At 41.0% G+C, this 14,910-nt stretch overlaps 1 protein-coding gene across 7 annotated transcripts in view; it reads left to right on the top strand.

Annotated features, from left to right (window-relative positions):
- Positions 1-14,910, top strand: part of pde8b (phosphodiesterase 8B) — a 272,856-nt gene that overhangs the window by 223,835 nt on the left and 34,111 nt on the right. For all 7 annotated transcript variants that reach the window (XM_073048236.1, XM_073048238.1, XM_073048239.1 and 4 more), the window contains exons 9-11: positions 4,077-4,165; positions 6,957-7,011; positions 12,079-12,130. In XM_073048236.1, the coding sequence (XP_072904337.1) occupies positions 4,077-4,165; positions 6,957-7,011; positions 12,079-12,130 (196 nt within the window). The remainder of the gene's footprint in view (positions 1-4,076; positions 4,166-6,956; positions 7,012-12,078; positions 12,131-14,910) is intronic.

The raw sequence follows: 14,910 nt of genomic DNA, 5'->3' as shown, positions 1-14,910 counted from the left end.
TGCAGGGTGGGATGTCTATTATTATCATTTTTGCTTAAATTAATGGTAGGGAAAACAACCTGCACGCTGATCTCATCATTTTATTAGTTTTCTTATGGGAGAAATGTGTTCCTGGTGTTGCAGAAGTGTTCGAGAATTTATTGCCCATCACTAACCATCCATTGAACTGAGTGCCCTGCTGGCCTTTTCAGGGGTAGTTTAATGTCAACCACATTGGCATATATGGACTCAGTTATGGGCCAGACTAGGTAAGGAAGGCAGTTTTCCTTCCCTGGAGATGAATTGAATGAGATGGATTTTCACTAGAGTCATATATTAATGTTTGTTAATACCACAATAAACACAATAGCAAATTAGTTCATTAAGTTTTTAATGTGTTAATTGTGAATGCTGATGGCAAAATTAATGAGAGCGCTTAAAAACATGGTAACAGATGGCCATGTTGACAAGAAAACACAAAGAAGCAGGAGAAGGCCCAAGGGCCCCTCAAGCCTGACCCAACATTCAGTATAATCCTGGCAGATCTGCCCCGGGCTCCGGGCTCCGGGCCCCAGGCCCCAGTTTCCTTTCTGTGTCAGTTCCACACAGCCTTTGTTCACCATCACCTTGTGGGAAGAAATTTTTGCACACCTCAGTTTTAAATAACCAATTCCTTGTAACTGTTTCCTCTCACTCAAGGGGAATTGGATCCTGGATTGTTGGCAAGACCCTAAGCCACCCTCATCTCCATAAGCTACTGTTGTATCATAAACCATGGTACAGTTTGATCATGGACCCTTCCTACAGTGAACTGTTTTGCCGTGGACATTTCCTGGTCTCTTCACTCTTGAAAGGTTGATAGAGAGCCCAGTAGCAAGGTGTCATAACAACAATCTTTCCCTCAATATCAGCAAAACAAAAGAATTCAGCAAGGTGGTTAGTCCACATGTTCCTGTTTATAACAATGGTTCTGAGGCTGAGAGAGTTCCCAGGAGTGAATATCTCTAATAACCTGCCGTGGCCCACCACAGCCCATAAAGTTCACAAGCGCCTCTTCTTCCTTCACAGAATGTTTGGCATTAACCCGTTTTCATCAGTGTATCCTATCTGCATGCATCACGGCTTGGTATGGCAACTGCTCTATCCAAGTCTGCAAGGAGTGGACACAGCCAGGCACACCACGGAAACCAGCCTCCCAACTGTAGACTCTGTCCACACTTCTCACCCACCTTCCCTGGACATTCTCTCTTCTCCCCACTTCCCCTTCCATTGGACAGAAGATATAAATGCCTGAAAGCACACACTATAACGCTTAAGGATAGCTTCTATCCTGCTGTTATGAGACTATTGAACACTCCCCTAATACAATACAATGAACTCCATCTCATAGTCTACCTTGTTATGGCCTTGCACATTATCATCTGCTGGCACTGCACTTTTCTTAATAACTGTAACACTTTATTCTGCATTCTGATAATATTTTCATTACCTCGATGCTGTAATGAAATGATCTGCACAGGTGGTGTGCAAAACAAAGTTTTTCCACTGCACTCTACGTAAGCTTGTGGATGGTGTACAGCGAGCAATGCAAAAAAGGGCGATGTTCTGCTTGGCATTTCAGAAAACTACTCTTTTACTACTACTTCTTTCAAATATTCTTCTATCACTAAGCTGCATGGGATTGGCACCTGAGATTTACATTTTTTGGTGGGTTTTGGGGCCAATTGAGCAATTTGGTATTTTGCACTTTCTCAGAGAGCTCAGTGAGGTTTGGAGCAGAGTGTGCAGCCTAGAGACCTGGTAGCCTGGAGGTGGAACATGGGCCTATGACTGACTCCATTGCTTCTCTCTGAGACGTTGAGCAAGGCCGAAGTCGATGAGGATGGAGGATGGGTTGGGTGTTCAGCACCTCCTGCCTGCATTTCACTGGTCTTGCTCTCCCTCTCACTAGCTACTGTCAGAGGAGAGTGCAGTTGTCTTGGGATCCACGTTGCCAGGATTGTTCGACAAGGCTGTGGGCTCAGTTTTGGAGATTTTGAAGTTCATGTTGCATGTGTTCCTGGATTCTGGATTCTTTTTTTGCTGTTCTGAATGAATTGATCGAGGTGATCGACATGGACTGGGGCGCTTTGCTGAAGAATGGTCCTGTGGCTTGCACTAGCAAGCAGTGCAGCGCTGAACTGAACTGAACCTAATACTTTTTTTTTAATTTATTCATTTACGGGATGTGGGTGTCACCAGCTAAGCCAGCATTTATTGCCTGTCCCTAGTTTCCCTTGAGAAGGTGGTGATGAGCTACCTTCTTGAACCACTGCAGTCCCTGAGGTGAGGTGTAGGTGTACACTATCAGGTTGATGTTCGATATTCAAATGTATTCTTCTTTTGCTTTTTGCTCTTTGTGCAATTTGTTCTTCTTATTCATGTGTGGGCTGCTTGAAGTTTTCTTGAACAGATTCCGTGGTGTTTCTTAGCTTTGTGGCTGCCTCAGAGTTGTATTCTGTATGCAAACTTCGATAATAAACATACTTTGAACATTGAACTGTAATAAACCAATTTACCAATTTGTTGAGCTCTCCAACTCCAAACAAATACCTCTACAACATTTCCAATCGAGCTCCTTGACTGTGAAATCCTCCCCTGCCCCTGTAATACCGTCAGAGCATAAACCACAATTCCCATCATCACTAACTGTGGGCTGATCAAGGACCCTATCTCACCTCTGCACTCTCAAGCTACTACAAGTTTGAAGCAAAATAAAGACCCCTTTACTTTGGGTGAGCCTTTCCATGATTTTTCCATTAAATACTGTTTGGATTGTTTGGCATTTGGCATGTTTCTAATATGTAGCAAATCCCTCCTTTTTATCAGTGCATTTTTGGTTGTGCCTTGCAGCAAATATCTCAGGCCAACCAAGTAGAAGTTCAATTTGAGATTACTGACGCTACGGCCTTTAGTATTCTGCTATTGAAATATCCAAGCTCTTCAAGCAGAAAGAGTAATTGGAAATGGACCTACATGTCAGGTCCCCTCCTCTGTTGCTAGGGGATCAGCAGACCAGGAGTTCTAACCTTCTGCTTTCATAGATGCCAACTCCATCCCAAAGAAAGGATGTTTAGCAGACACATTGGTGTTAGAAATCAGTCTTGGGTCATTTGTACTACAGGTAGCCTATCATCATGATTGTGCATTGTACAGCACTCCTGAAATTCAATCCTGTAGACTAAGAGCTAAAATTTAATTCAGGATTAATGACTTTCAAGACAGCTACAATCTCTTACCCTGACGCCTGACCCAGGCACTTTTCTTCAGCCCGTGCCTCAAATCCTGATTGCTGGCCCAGATTTTGATCATTGTTCCAGGCTTGGTTTCAATTCAGGAACCACCCTAATCCCAGTGGACACTTGCTTGGCCAAGCATGTTACCTGGTCCAAAGTCTTCCCAGCAGTCTCCACATCCAATGGGTGACTAAAACCAGAAGTTGTAGGGGAAGCAGTTAAACATACAGTGCCTTGCTTTTCAAGTGATCAGTATTTTGGAAGGAACGTCGTGTGCTTTTGTTTCTGAATGAGGGATGCAGCTGCCAATTTAAGCATCATTTAAATAGCAACCACTTCAGCACAGAGAGTACCTTGAAAGTGACTGGTTAGGGATGGTTCAGAATAGCAGCCGTATCACCATGATGGGTTAGACTACAGGACACTCACTATTGAGATAATGGCTCATCCTGCACAGTGAGAGGCTGAAAGCCACTGAAGTTTCATACTACTATAGAAAACCCAAAGAGAAAGGCCCGTGCACCATACATTACATTCAATCCAGTCTTTTTAAAAAAAATTCTTATTCCTATATTGTCAGCTAAGACGGCTAGTGGTGTATTGGCATTTGCACCATCGAGGTGAGTGGTCCCGGGTTCGAATCCAGCATGCTCCTTGCACACTTTCCATTCATGTTGGGTTGAGTGTCCAGCTAGCAAGTCGGCCTTATTAAAAAAAAACAGACAAAAATACAACAGAAACTGCAAGGTTGCCACCTAATGCAGCACATGGCGCGGAAAGGAACAGCAACAATTGTCAGCTAATCCTCTATGTGCTTTACAGGAGTGGCAAGGAATTTACTACGCAAGGCGGAAAGCAGGAGACAACATCCAGCAGGATGTTACAGTAACACCTGTGATTGGCCAGGGAGGGTAAGTTTCACCATTTACTGCCAGAAAAACAGATATTGGCTAGAGAAAACAAAATGAACTGCAGCTTCTGAATTTAATGCTGCCTTCCATGTACAGAGCAGAGGGCAAGAGTGTTCTATTTTTAGCCATCATTGTTTCAAATCTATAAAAGAAAAATGAAATTTACTGATACCTTTACAAAGGTTTAATATCAAGCCAGTAAATCTTTCATGGGCTGCTTTTCCTTCATCGAATGGTTAATTTTTAATCTAATAAAAAAGGTCATTGAATATTAACCTCTTTGTTCAGCAAGTTTTAATCTTACTCTCGTCTACGTGCCAAGGCACTATGTTGTCTGCTGGAATATCTGTAATAAAGGAGGAGGAATGAGGGTCATTGGATTGAATGCCACTTTGAATTTTCACTGTAAACTGAAGTAATTAATCTTGTAGCAATATTCAGAATTATGTTTTGTCTTCATTTAACACTATAGTAATCTAATCTTGTGATCAATACCAGTGATTGAGTGTGACATGTTCAATTTTCCTCTATTAAATGTGAAACAGATTAAAAGCTCATATAAATCTTGTAGCTCGGTTTATGTGTAAAAGGAACGTGTCCCACAATGGTTCAAATGTTTAAAGAAATGATTGTCACTTCTACTGGATGACCATTGAGAGGTCTCATTATTACCACTTTAAATCAGAATCTATATGCCAAAGTTTTCAATAGGATAAGTTGATCTCCCGTAGGATTTGCTCATCAACTGGGGAAGTGTGGGCTGGAGTATAGGAGTATATTGGATTCAGGCAATAAAGTAATGGCAGATTTTCATTGTTTCTGATTCCTCTGAAATCAGCACGCCTGCTTCCAGCAATGCCAAAGCCCACTGGGAGGCAAGTTCCGACACATAGGTCATATCTAGGATGTGTGACCTTTGCTTTGTCCTGTGTATTAAGCTGTTTTGCTTTTGAGATTCAAATTGGCTTTAGGCTGCCATCTGTGAGGATGGGAAACTCAGGAGTGAACCAAGGTAGTAATCTGGAAAACCCCTAACCAAAGATGGGTTTTAATCATTTCACTTTTGCTTCGGGATTCTCCTATTTTGAGGATACAGATGGAGCCAGAATGGGAGTGACTGCCACTATTCCCAACTAGATGTGACAACATGACAAATCTTCGATTCAATCCTGGAATTGCTTAATTTTATCTGTGGCATAGTATGTACACTGTTTAGCCTGCATATACCATGCCTATATTATACCAGCTGAAAACCTGACTTTTTTAGGTTCTCCCTGGTTTTGCTGCCAACATGTTCATGATTCCTCACTTTTCCAGTGGTCAACATCCCAATCTATGGTGCATTGTGTGTTACTTCAGTATTTCATTTGATTTTCACATTCCCTTCAGAAGATTCTCCAGAGATAAAGTCAAGCAAAATAAATTGAACTACTGAATAGAGCAATAATTTATTTTTGTGCTGCTTAAAAGATGTGTGCAAAAATAGAACTGTGAAGATGCTTCATTTTGCTGTGGAGTAGGTTCCTTAATGAGATTCATAAGCTAGAACGTTGGCTCATCACAACTTCAACGGGGGAAAAAATCCTTAAATAATGTCATGCAATTTCTGTATCCATAGAAAGAACAGTCTGTAAATCACCAGGATGTTGCCTGAATTAGAGAATATCTCAGGAGGGTGTAATTGGGTGGGATGGGCTTATTGGGCTGGAAGCACCCGTTGTATCTCTAAATAAAATAAATAAAACTGTTTCTCTGTAGCATCAGAGGCCACGAGGAGATCTAGCAAAAGTTTATAAAATTACATTGATAGAGTGGGTAATTGGAGAATTTTTCCCCCAGGGTGGAAATGTCAAATATCAGAGAAACACACCCAAAATGCTGGAGGAACTCAGCAGGCCAGGCAGCGTCCATGAAATGGAATAAACAATTGAAGTTTCAGAGCAAGACCATTCAGGAGAACCAGAGAGGAAGGGAAGGGGAAAGAAGCCAGAATTAGAGGGTTGTTGAGGGAGTGGGGGTAGTAAATTAGTACAGGCTGGAAGGTGATATGGGGGGGATAAAGTGTAAAGCTGTTGGTGATAGGTGGAAAAGGTACAGGGCTGAAGAAGAAGGAATCTAATAAGAGAGGAGAGTGACCCATGGGAGAAAGGGAAGGAGGATCACTGGAGGGAGGTGATAGGCAGGTGAGAGGAAGGAAAAGGATAAGAGGGGTGCCAGAATGGCTACCCAAATTCTAGGCAACAAATTTGCTGCCAGGGGAGGTGGTGGAATGATATATGATAGCAGTATTTAAGTGGCTTTTAGGCAGGTGTATTAACAGGCAAATGAATTAATTTAATTTGGCACCATTGTCAGCACAGCCATTGTGGATCGAAAGGCTGTTCCTGTGCTGTACTGTTCATTGTTCTACATTACACTACTAGTACATGGGGGTTAATAGTAATAAACCCAAAAGGTCATTTAAGTTCACGTAAACACATTGAGGATTTCAAAAATCCATCATTGTTTTGTTTATAATGCATAGGATATATTTACATTTGCCCAATTGTTTACAGTAAGTAGAGGCCTAATATATTACATGACTTGGACAGACTGAGAAGCAAATCAATAAATATAAAATTCTGACAATGTAATTGATGAAGTGAAGGTTCAGGTTTGAATCGTTAAGCAATGTCTTAACTATTGGTGTTGAGAAATCTGAAGCAGTGCCTTTGCTGATTCCTGTCAAATACTTGTTCATGTTCCACCCAGTTCTCTCAGGAGTAAACTGTATCTTTTCTGCCATCAATAGGAAAATTAAGCACTTTGTGTCCATCAAGAAATTGTGTAGCGATAGCAATAAGCAGGTAAGATATCTAACTCCTACCTTCACCACTTTAATCTCACTTAGAGGCTCTTTTAATGGATCACAGCAGTTGCAGCGTTTTAGATGCCGATAAAAGTCATTTCAAGCGGCAGTGAAGTTCTGTTGCAGCTTGTTAACAATATTCACAATTTCCATTTTATTAGATATAAAATTTGATGGTATATTGCTTTATAATTGGGCATCTTTAATTGAGGTTTGAGCAGTGAAACGATATTAGGCTCACATTCTCATCTTACCTAATTACTGCTGTCCTTACTGAAGCTGTTGCCGTCACTCTTCAATTTCTAAGCAATTAACTTTAACTGGAGTTTCATTCGAGCAACCCTTCATTATATTCATGACTCCACACTTGCAATCATTGTGAAGTCCTGCTGCAGCACATCTTATCCATTTGTTTTTCCGTAAAATGTACTCACTTCTCCTTCCAGGAGGAAATACAAAAACGGACAGCAGCTAGCCTAGGCCTTGCTTGTTTGATGACCCTGATCCAAAAACAAGATTTTTTTTCTATTTCATCCCTTTTCCCCATGCTTTAATGGTGTTTGACTCTGCAGATACCGCCCTCTGCTACGCCATCCAAATGGATCATTCAGAAGTGGGAACCCTGACTGTTTTAGATCCCTTCTCCCTAACCTCTGAGTACTAGAAACACTGAGAGCACCTCTGCCACTGCTTGGCTAAGGTCAGCTAACTCAAACACGGACTGGGAATCAAAACAGTTGTTCTTCTAATCATCATCAACTGGGCCAAATTACCTGCTTACCTTCCATGTTAACTTCCTTAAAAAATGCTTGCATGAATTTGCTGTACACTGGTCAGGTGCTGATTCTCAATAGCACTCTTGGTCCCAGAGTCCAAAAGCTCAAAAGTGCATTCCATCAGTACTATAAAGAGACATCCACTTGGGCTGCTCGCTGCTGTCCCAGTCCCTGCTCTCTACTGGTGCGTTTGCAGCAATGAGACTTTCCTGCTTGCCTTGGTGAAGACTCGGTGTTCTGAGGCTGCTGCGGAGGGCTGGAGTTGGGTGGGCGAGGGTGGCAATGTAGAATTTCACTGCTGTGATGCAGGGGCACGCTAGCCTCAGGAGGCTGCTGGCTGTGGAGCACGTTGGAGGGAAGTCCGGGGCAGACCTGTGCGGTTATATAAGGTAGCGACTTCCATCACGTCCGGTGGCAGGAGACGAGGGGGACCAACAGGTGTGCGAAGTGCGCCAACATGTGGAGCAGAAGCTGCCAGACCCCAGCGACAGTCAGACTCCCCACCTTGGCCACTCACCGCAGCGCTGAGCGGCCAGCCCACCTGGCACCAGCTCTCGCAGGCAGCCACTGCACCTCGACTCCGTGACTCACTGCAAGGCAGAGCTGTGTGGTGATGAGGTCACGTTAGCCATCTCTTTGCTGCAGGAGTGCCAGCAGAGGGCTTTGCCTTCAGCAGCCTCTGGACCCACAGTGGGGGAGCACAGGAGCTTGCAGCAGGTTCCCTGCACAGCAGTGTTGGCATTAAAGCACGTTTAAGTAAAAGAAGGTATAATGACTAATTAATGCACTTAGTCCTCTAGTGGTCATAGAGTTACAGAGCATTATAGCACAGAAGCAGGCTCCTTCAGCCCATCTAGTCCACACTAACCCATTAGTCCCATCAACCTGCACCTGGACAATAGCCCTCCATACCCCTCCCATCCATGTACCTATCCAAACTTATCTTAAAAGTTAGATCACATCCACCATTTCCACGCTCATGCCATCCTCTAGGTGAAGAAGATACCCCACATGTTCCCTTTAAATATTTCATCATTATTTTATGACCTCTAGTTCTATTCTCACCCGACCTCAGTGGGGGGAAAACTTATTGCATTTACCCTATCTATATCCCTCAAATTTGCATACCTCTATCAAATTTTTCCTCATCCTCCAATGCTCCAGGGGAAAAAATTCTAACCTATTCAACCCGTCACTATATCTCAGATCCTAAGGTCCCGGCAATGTATTTGCAGATTTTCTCAGTTCTCTTTCAATGTTATTGATACTGGTGTAACACTGTCACAGAAGCACTGCACTAGGAATTTAAAACTCACTTAGTATTCCATTCTCCCCAGTCTCCCTTCTTCCCTTACATTTGATTTTACCAGAGAAGCTGAGTTGATTAGTTGTACCTAGCAATCTGTGGGTATACAACATCCAAGGCTGTTATGTTCCTCTCAGCTCAGGAAGACACGTGACTTGTGACCAGCCATGTCTTATGAGCTCTATGTTAATTGTACCAAAGTTACAGTGTGAATATATTGACATAGAGTGCCTTTCACTTGAATGTATCTTTGGCTATTGGGAAAATTCATTACTCACAAGCACTAGTTTATAAGAACAAGTTAATGCCAGTGCATTTGTTAGGCATTGATAGCCTCTGTTTCTTTACCCAAACCAAATTGGTTTGCTTTGATTGGACACCGTTCAGTTTCTAAGCCTCGGGTTGATTGTTTACTAGCATGTCACATAATCTTCTGTTAAATCCATTCACACTAAGCTGAAGCCATTCACCCATACCATTGACATGCCATGAACCCATTGTAGTAATGACCTTTGAATGATATTACGTTGGCTCCGGAAAGTATGGCGATACTTGTGGACCATCCCAGGACATTCTGAGGTGTGTTAGTTGTTAACACAAAGGACGCATTTCACAATGTGTTTCCATGTACATGTGATAAATAAATCTGAATATTATATCAGCGCAAACATGAAGAAATCTGCAGATGCTGGAAATTCAAGCAACACACACAAAATGCTGGTGGAACGCAGCAGGTCAGGCAGCATCTATAGGGAGAAGAGTTGTTGACGTCTCGGCCCAAAACGTCAACAGCGCTTCTTCCTATAGATGCTGCCTGACCTGCTGCGTTCCACCAGCATTTTGTGTGTGTTGCATTATATCAGCACAGATGGTTATGACAATCCCCTGAATCATGAGACTAAATAAATTTTGAATATTATTTATCCTGCTTACTTCATCTCTTGGGGATATTTTGGAGTTTGAAACTTGGAATGCAATTACTTGCTTCCAAATAAGTGTTTAGATTGTGCCTGTAAATCCACTTTCAGAACGTATCTCTACACTCATGGCTCCAAGCGGTTTAATTCTCCTCTGATCCTACTTCAGTCTTCAATACCATGGAGCTTAAGGGGGGTTGGATTTAACTTTCAGTGCATTTGTAGCCCCATTCTTATTTAAATCTGGGAGTGGACTGTGAGACACCGAACAACTGAGTGTAGCAGTTAGTGAGATGCTTTATAGCACCAGCAAACTTAAATGGAAAATTCCAGAACTGTACAGCAAAAACTGAGCCAGAGAGTTCATAGATGATCTGGCAAAGGCTACAAAATAAATGCTAGCCAATTCTATTTTTTTTGGCTCCAACTGACCTGTGGTAGATTTGTATTATTTTTCTCTCTTTGCCCCTTCATAGAGTGGTCTAATGCATGCTGTGCAAAATTATTATGAAACAGAAGGAAGCCATTTGGCCCATCAAATCTGTTCATATTGATAATAGAACAAATCTGTTCTTTCCCCACAGTTCTGAAAGTTATTCTCTCTCAAGTGCCTAACTGGTTGTCTTTCAATTGACTCTGCTTCTGCCTCCTAAACAGGCTGTGAATTTTGGTCTCTCATTATTTCACTGCTTTTCCTTCTATAACGTCTTATCTGAATCTATTTCCAGTACTAGCTGTCTGTTTCAGGAAGCGCTTTTTAACATGCATCAAAGCCATGAGCTATTTTCTATTTACTCAAATACGAATACACTTGATTAGGTCTTCAGTGGTAAAGTATATTGCCTGTGAATATTTAAGGTCAACCAAGTGATGAGAGATTATTGAGACAGATTTATTTTTCATGTGGCTTTCATTACCAGCTAGTCTTCAGGAATAGGTACTATACTCCAAGAAATAAATGCATCAAAATTTATTCTTCAGAATTGGTCTCCTTTCTACTTTCATTCAGTTCTGCCAAGGTCATTTAAAATCATGGGAATAGAAAGAGATAATGAACAGCAATTAGTTCATTTCCATCCATACTTAACAACCTTCTAGCCCTCTTGAATAACTTTTACCTCAGTTTCTCTCCCTAGAATTAACTCCATATCTTGATCATCATTCACATGGAAATTGCTTTGAAACAAGACGCAACTCTTGAATTTTCTCATCCTCTTTAAAATGAACTTAATGACATTTTCAAGATTTTGCTTTCCACTAAAATATTGCCTTAAAATCACTACTTTTGTGCTTTTTTTAAAAAAAGCTGGAGCTAGATTCTTCCTGAGCTTTCCCCAAAACTGAAACTTCCAACTGAATATTCCTTTTCCCATCTTCCAATATTTTAATGTCTCATTTATATCTTAATGAAAGCTGTTTTACAAGGTGGCTTACGTTAGTGTTTGATTGAAAATTGAAAGCCTACAGATGCTGGAAATGCATGATGTACTCTGCAAGTCAGGCAGCACTTATGGAAAGAAAATCAGAGTTCATGTTTCAGAACAATCCAATCTTTGAGCTGAAATGTTAACTCTCTTTCTCTTTCCACAGATGTTGTTTGACCTGTTGAGTATTTCTAGCATTTTCTGTTTTTATTACATAAGATTTATCTTGTTCCTCTCATGGAATTTTCAGTGGATGACCAGAAGAACCCTTGCAGAAATTCAAATCTATTGAATACAGTTCAGCCCTAAAACAAAACTCTTTAAATTTTCTCTCAGAACTCCTTTTCAATATACTCTTACTTTAAACACTACCTGATTCTAATTGAAACTTTCCCTCTGGTTTTTGAAGAACAGAGATGCCTCATTTTAAAAACAATTGTAATTGCAAGTTCAAAATCTTTCTTAGCCTTCATTCGTCATGCTAAAGTAGTAGTCAAACTGTCAAAATATTTGGAATATATAAAAACATGAATGGAATTTTTTGTCTGACCATACAACATATATACTCTGCTTTATACAGTATATTTTACATTTTTCATCTCTTTTACCTTGTGTACTGAATGATAGTATTTCTTCCATCAGAACTATAATGTGCAGACTGATGAGAAATATACAGAAGAAAATTCTCAATCAGGTGAGAAAAATCAAGCATATATTTGTGATTTTGTAAATACAGGTGTGTGTTCATCTCTGATGGCTGGGGTGTGATATTCATAGGATTCAGTTATGTAGAAATGAGAGAGGAGTTTTGATGGGAAAAATCAAATTGCAGAATTTTCTGATAAGCTGTGGCAAGTTCCTTGCCCAGAATCAGAAACACAAGAGATTCTACAGATGCTGGAAATCTAGGGTAACCAGGCAAAATGCTGGAGGAATTTGACAGATTAGGCAGCATCTATGGGGAGGAATAAAGAATCAATGTTTCAAGCTGAGACTTTTCACCAGTCCTGATAAAGGGTCTTGACCTGAAATATTGATTCTTTATTCCTCTCCATAGATGCTGCCTGATCTGCTGAGTTCCTCCAGAAATCGGAAGACAGGCTGACTGAGAAGCTTGGTCTTAGGTCAGGTTGGGATAACTCAGAGAAAAAGCTGCAGGGGTGAGGGAATTGTGGCTGCTGCTGAAATCGCAGGAGACCCCAGTCGAGATTTTTTTGTGTAAGGAATTATGTGTAAGGGTTGGAATCAGATTGCCACCTTCCTCATCCTGACTCCAAATACTATGCTTTAATTTTCTTACTTCCCAGAGCTCTCCTATCTTCAGCTGCTGGGTTTCATGAGACTTGGAAAAAAATTGTACAGCAGGTTAAATTAGAAATTGCAGGTCTCATTCTAATAATAAAATATCAATATGCAGTACTTGTGAGTTGATTGGCTAGTTGGCCTCCATTATAATCAAAAGTGCACAAATTGGAGGTGGCTGTGGCAAGATCTGAAATATAAGGACATATATAATTACCTTGGAAGCAGATTTACTGGTTATCCCTTGAATGAATAGGCTTCCAGTAATGGAGAATTGAATTGATTAGGCCTATAATCATTATAATTCTGATGAATTAATATTGACCTCATTGAAACATAAAATCTGAGAGGGCTTGGCAGGAATTTGAGAGTATGCTTCCATTTCTTGGGAATCTGGAACTAGGGTACACACTATCAAGACAAAGGATCGTCCATTTAAGAGTAACATGAGGGGGAATTTCATCCCTGAGGATTGCAATTCTTCTTGAGAATTTTCTTCCTCAGAGATATTTAAGATGTTGAGTCCTACCCTGGTTTAATGTCCCAAAACACACAACTTTGCACTTACATGAGTTAAATTCCATCTGTCACAAACTAACAATCTGCTGGAGGAGCTCAATGAGTCAAGCAGCATCAATGGAAGGAAACAAATTGTCGACATTTCGGTCTGAAACACAACAACAAGTATCTGCAATCTTTTCTGTTTTCATCTGCCTTTCCCTTACCCACTCTCCCAGTTGATCAAGATCCTGCTGTAACCTTAGACAATCATCTTCATTGTCCATTAGGCCACCAATGGTGGTGTCACCTGCAAACCTAATAATTGGGCTACCTATGTTCTCATCTAAATCATTGTGTATGAGAAGCAACAGAGGAACCAGCACTGATATGGCACAACACAGGACACAAGCCTCCAATCTGAAAATCACCAACTTCCTTCCTCACCATGCAACTACCCTCTGCTTTCTACCACTAAGCCTATTTTGTATCCAATTTGCTTCTTGCAGACCAGCTTACTATTTGGACCATATGAAATCCACATTGACAACATCTACTACCCTACCCTTGTCAATCCTCATGGTCTCCTCCTTTAGAGACTGAGTCAGAGCTATGAGGCACAATATCCCCATGCAGGAAGCCATGCTGATTGTCTCTAATTACTCCTTGCCATTCCAAATGCAAATATCCAGCTTTTCAGGATCCTTCCCAATAACTTTTCCACTGTGGATGCAGGGCTGAATAGCCTGTAGTTTCCTGGATTATCCTTGTAGTGAAGCCACAAAATTAACCATCTTCCAATCTTGCAGTGCCTCGCCTGTAGCTAAATCTCTGAGAAGGCCTCAGTCATCACTGTTGTTTTCCTTGACTTCCCATAAGACTCTGATTATACACCCTATGTATGCTTCTCATAACTTTGTATACTTCTGTCAGGTTGCTCCTCAGCCAGTAAAACCAATGCACCAGTAAAACCAATCCAAGCCTCTCCAACCTATCCTTATATCTAATGCAATTCCATCCAGGCAACATCCTGGTGAAACTCCTATGCGCCATCCAATTTAGCTGGGATCTGGAGTTAAGACCGACCATCTGATCAGATGCCAGGATCCAAATAGCCTGCTCTGACTTCTAGGGGTTTTTTTGTTATCTAAAAATAGGACATCCAAGCCATCTGAATTTATGGTTAAATAATCCTGCCCAAATCCTTGAATGTAATTGTGCAAATGCAAGTATACTAACGTCACCTTGCATTTGTCTTCACCTCTCCACACTCAGACCTCATGCAGTATCTCAACCTGAAGCTTCATTACTTCCATTCTTCCGATAGATACTGCTCAACAAACTGATTTCCTCCAGGAGATTTTGTTGCCTCAGATTATTGCCAAATCTTCATCAAAGAGCAGCTTTTTCCACATTTTCCTCTAAAACTTGCTCTTTCTTTATGTATCCAAACATAGCACAATATAAGGAACATATCTTTGTTATTCCTAATTTTAAAAAAATAATAAAGAACAGCAAATATTTCAAATAAATTTCAAAACTTCCTTTTGGTTTTTACCTGTTTTTCATTCACTTGACTGATTTTTTTTCCCCCCTCCTTCCTAATCTTACAGATTTTGCTGCCTTCAATCATATCCATTTCCTGCCTGGCTTTGCTTGTTTTTCATCCTCCTC

The sequence above is a fragment of the Hemitrygon akajei genome, chromosome 6 (genome assembly GCF_048418815.1).
Source record: "Hemitrygon akajei chromosome 6, sHemAka1.3, whole genome shotgun sequence".
NCBI classification, from domain to species: Eukaryota; Metazoa; Chordata; class Chondrichthyes; order Myliobatiformes; family Dasyatidae; genus Hemitrygon; species Hemitrygon akajei.
The sequence above is the reverse complement of the archived record's forward strand: the minus strand, read 5'-3'. Positions and strand labels throughout refer to the sequence as shown.